The sequence below is a fragment of the Calidris pugnax genome, unplaced genomic scaffold (genome assembly GCF_001431845.1).
Source record: "Calidris pugnax isolate Ruff unplaced genomic scaffold, ASM143184v1 scaffold75, whole genome shotgun sequence".
Taxonomy (NCBI): domain Eukaryota; kingdom Metazoa; phylum Chordata; class Aves; order Charadriiformes; family Scolopacidae; genus Calidris; species Calidris pugnax.
Genome location: NW_015090908.1, coordinates 1386283 through 1389431, shown reverse-complemented (window position 1 = coordinate 1389431; position 3149 = coordinate 1386283). Strand labels below are relative to the sequence as shown.

Here is a 3149-nt window from a genome sequence, read left to right as displayed (position 1 = left end):
CCCCTCCCCCCCCCCCCCCCAACCCTAATCTACTGAAGTTGTTTTGAATAAGCTTCGTTTACATTTTTCCAACTTGCATTACCAGAAGCGCTTAGATCTTCTGCAAGATCTCTTCCTTAATATCAAAGGACCTGAAGGCATTTTGGAAGGCAGCAGTGAAGGGAAAGTCGGGTTTTTTGGAAAACTCAAGCTCCTACCTGGAGAGCTGATAATGCTCCATAGACCCAAATCATACCTGTATCTGTTCACACCTGGAAAAAAAAATATCTACAAATGGAAGAGAGAAGGGGGGAACACAACAGCCAGCAGGAGATGGCTTTCCATAGCATTTTACCTATTGTAACTAGAACTTTGGTTTCCATCACTTGATGTGCAGCAGTTGAGAGCCATAAGGTCTCCCTCAGCTCCTGAGGAGCTCAGCCAGGAGCAGCCAGTCTCCTGGGTGAACACTCTGGCTGCTGTGCTTGTTTCAGACCAGAAGGGCAAGACCAAAAAGACATTGCAGCAGATCATTAGGAGAAGGAAGAAAAAGCAAATAGTCCAGAGCACCGGGCTTTGATCAGCCTGCCTTTGGTTCCTCATTTCCAAACAAATGGCTTGTTCTTTAATGGGAGTAGCGACTCAAGAACCTACTTTGCTTGGCAGCCCTCCCTTTTAAGGCTGTGAGGAGCCTCATGAGGTGCTGATTTGTTCTGCTGTCCTCTCCTTCCTAAAGAAAAACAAGGAGCTCCAAGCTGGTAATGCTCTCCTTCCATCCCTCCCAAATCCCACTCGCCCAGCCTGGGAAAGTAGCTGTGTGCCAGTTCTAACACACTTTTTTTCCAGCATTTGCATTCTGCTCTCTCCCACTTGCAAGACAGAGCTGCCGAATATTTTACTGCATTCCCAGAATAGGAACAACATTTAATAAAAAGTTTTCTTCTTACCAGAGCTAGGCATGTGGTTCACTCGAGGTGGATTCAACAGCTCTACTGGCTGGTCTCTGCCAGAAAGCCCATCTGGGGGGGGAAAAAGAAATAAATAAATAAAAAAAAGCACATTAAATCACATCAACTCTTCAGTTAGCTGAGCTATTTTTAGATATTCCAAGCAGAAAAAAAATAAAATAATAATAATACATCACTAACCAATTATCAATGCACAAGAGAAACACAGGTAGCCCAAATCAATAGAAAGAAGAACATGAACAGGAAAAGCTCCCACAACAACCGCTGGCACCAAAGCATCAAACAAAAGGTGCTGCTGCCCAAATTGCACTCAGCTTTTCCTGCTCTCTGACCCCGATCCAAGGAAAGTGGCACCTCAGCTTACAAACCTTACCATACAACAGGTAAATTGCAATTCACCCCTCGCTCGGAGAACTTGGGGAGTTAAAGACAGAAGTGCAGCCCGTGAAGCCAAGTTGAAGAATGGCTGTAATATACTGGGGAGACGTTCAGGAAAACTGACAAATCACTGCAGGATATTAAAATGCATAGACAAGCATAACAAGCCCCATTTTGCATAAGTTTGGATTTCAGAAAGGCATTAAAAACATACTTTGCAAATGATATGCAGAAATCCATCTTGCCGAAGCAGTTCTCTATTTAAAATATTTCCAAGATTGTATCTTGCACTCAGGTAGAATTCAAACAGAAGAACACGATCCCTGCTGCTGCAGACTGCCAGACCTGATTTTCTAGTCCCCCATTCCCCTCTCATCTGCCCCCCCCCAACAAAAGCCGAAGCAAAAAAATGCTAAATTACATTTTTCAGTACTTAAGTTGTCTGTATTCAAGTATTCCTAACCTATCTCAAACCCATTCCTTCCATTGGGAATATCTCCACCTTTGCCAGTTCTGTCTCACTCCTTCTCTGATGCTTTTCCGCGCTCTCTGCTCCGGCGCAGATAGAATCAAGCCAAACCCTGTCTGGAGACATCAAAGGAGCCACCACATCCCTCTCGGTCAAAGCAAAGGACAGTACCATAAAAAAAGTTAAAATGTCAGTGGAACATTACAAAACATATAAAATTTTTAAAAAATAGAAAAAAAATACAGGAAAATTGGACCACCTCTGCTACAAGGACAGGCTGAGGGAGCTGGGGTTGTTCAGCCTGGAGAAGAGGAGGCTCCAGGAGACCTAATAGCAGCCTTCCAGTACCTGAGGGGGCTACAGGAAGGCTGGGGAGAGCCTGTTTAGAAAGGCCTGCAGTGACAGGACGAGGGGCAATGGCTTCAAGCTGGAGGGGAACAGATTTAGACTGGAGATGAGGAGAGGGTTCTTCACTGTGAGGGTGGTGGAGCACTGGGACAGGTTGCCCAGGGAGGTGGTTGAGGCCCCTTCCCTGGAGATATTCAAGGAGAGGCTCGACGAGGCCCTGGGCAACCTGGTCTAGTTGGGGGTGTCCCTGCTGACTGCGGGGGGGTCGGACTAGATGGCCTTTGGAGGTCCCTTCCGGCCTGGACCATTCTATGATTCTATGATTAAAATCACACCTTTTTTTTTTTCCTTGTATTTTCTCTGTTCCAAGTTCCTAGAGAGAAGGTGCAGCTGGGTCCTCTCCATCCCTCCAACGACCAGACCCAAGGATCAGTGCAGCCTCAAGCAACACATCAATAAATTAAACTATAACCACGCCGAGTTCTCCTCCTCAAACAAGTAATACAGATTATTCACACTCTTTTTTTTTTTTTTTTTGGCTTTTGTCTCCTTGCTCCTACAGCCAAGAGAGTGGCTGGGTTTGCTGTACCTCTGGTGTTGGTGGGGTGACACTTGCCCAGCTGAGCTTCACCCACAAGCAGCAGCGAACGGCAAATGAGATCAAATCAGATCAAATCAGATCAAAGAGCATAAATGGGTAGGAAAAAGATATGATCCTCCCTGATTACTAAAATGTTGGGTTTTACAGCCTTATTTTTTTTTCCCCCACAAGACAGGCGCTCGCTGTCTCAACCCCCACTTGTAATTCTTTTAATTCATTGGCCAACTGTAACCCCGCTTGGGGCTGAAGGCCTAGCTATGTTCACCAGCAGCACCCAGGGCCCACAACCAGCTTCCCAAAACTCATCTCTTCAGCCTGGCAGCAGCTTAAAAGAAAAAAGAAAAAAAAATAAATACCACTCTGCTGAGCTCTCCTAGCAATGGCAGAGCAGCCCCCCCCCCCCCCC

The 3149-nt window shown here is 46.0% G+C and overlaps 1 protein-coding gene across 1 annotated transcript in view; it reads right to left on the bottom strand.

Moving 5' to 3' along the window:
- Positions 1–3149, bottom strand: part of HDAC4 (histone deacetylase 4) — a 283789-nt gene that overhangs the window by 223878 nt on the left and 56762 nt on the right. Inside the window, exon 2 of the mRNA XM_014949239.1 lies at positions 927–998. Coding sequence (XP_014804725.1) covers positions 927–998 — 72 coding nt within the window. The remainder of the gene's footprint in view (positions 1–926; positions 999–3149) is intronic.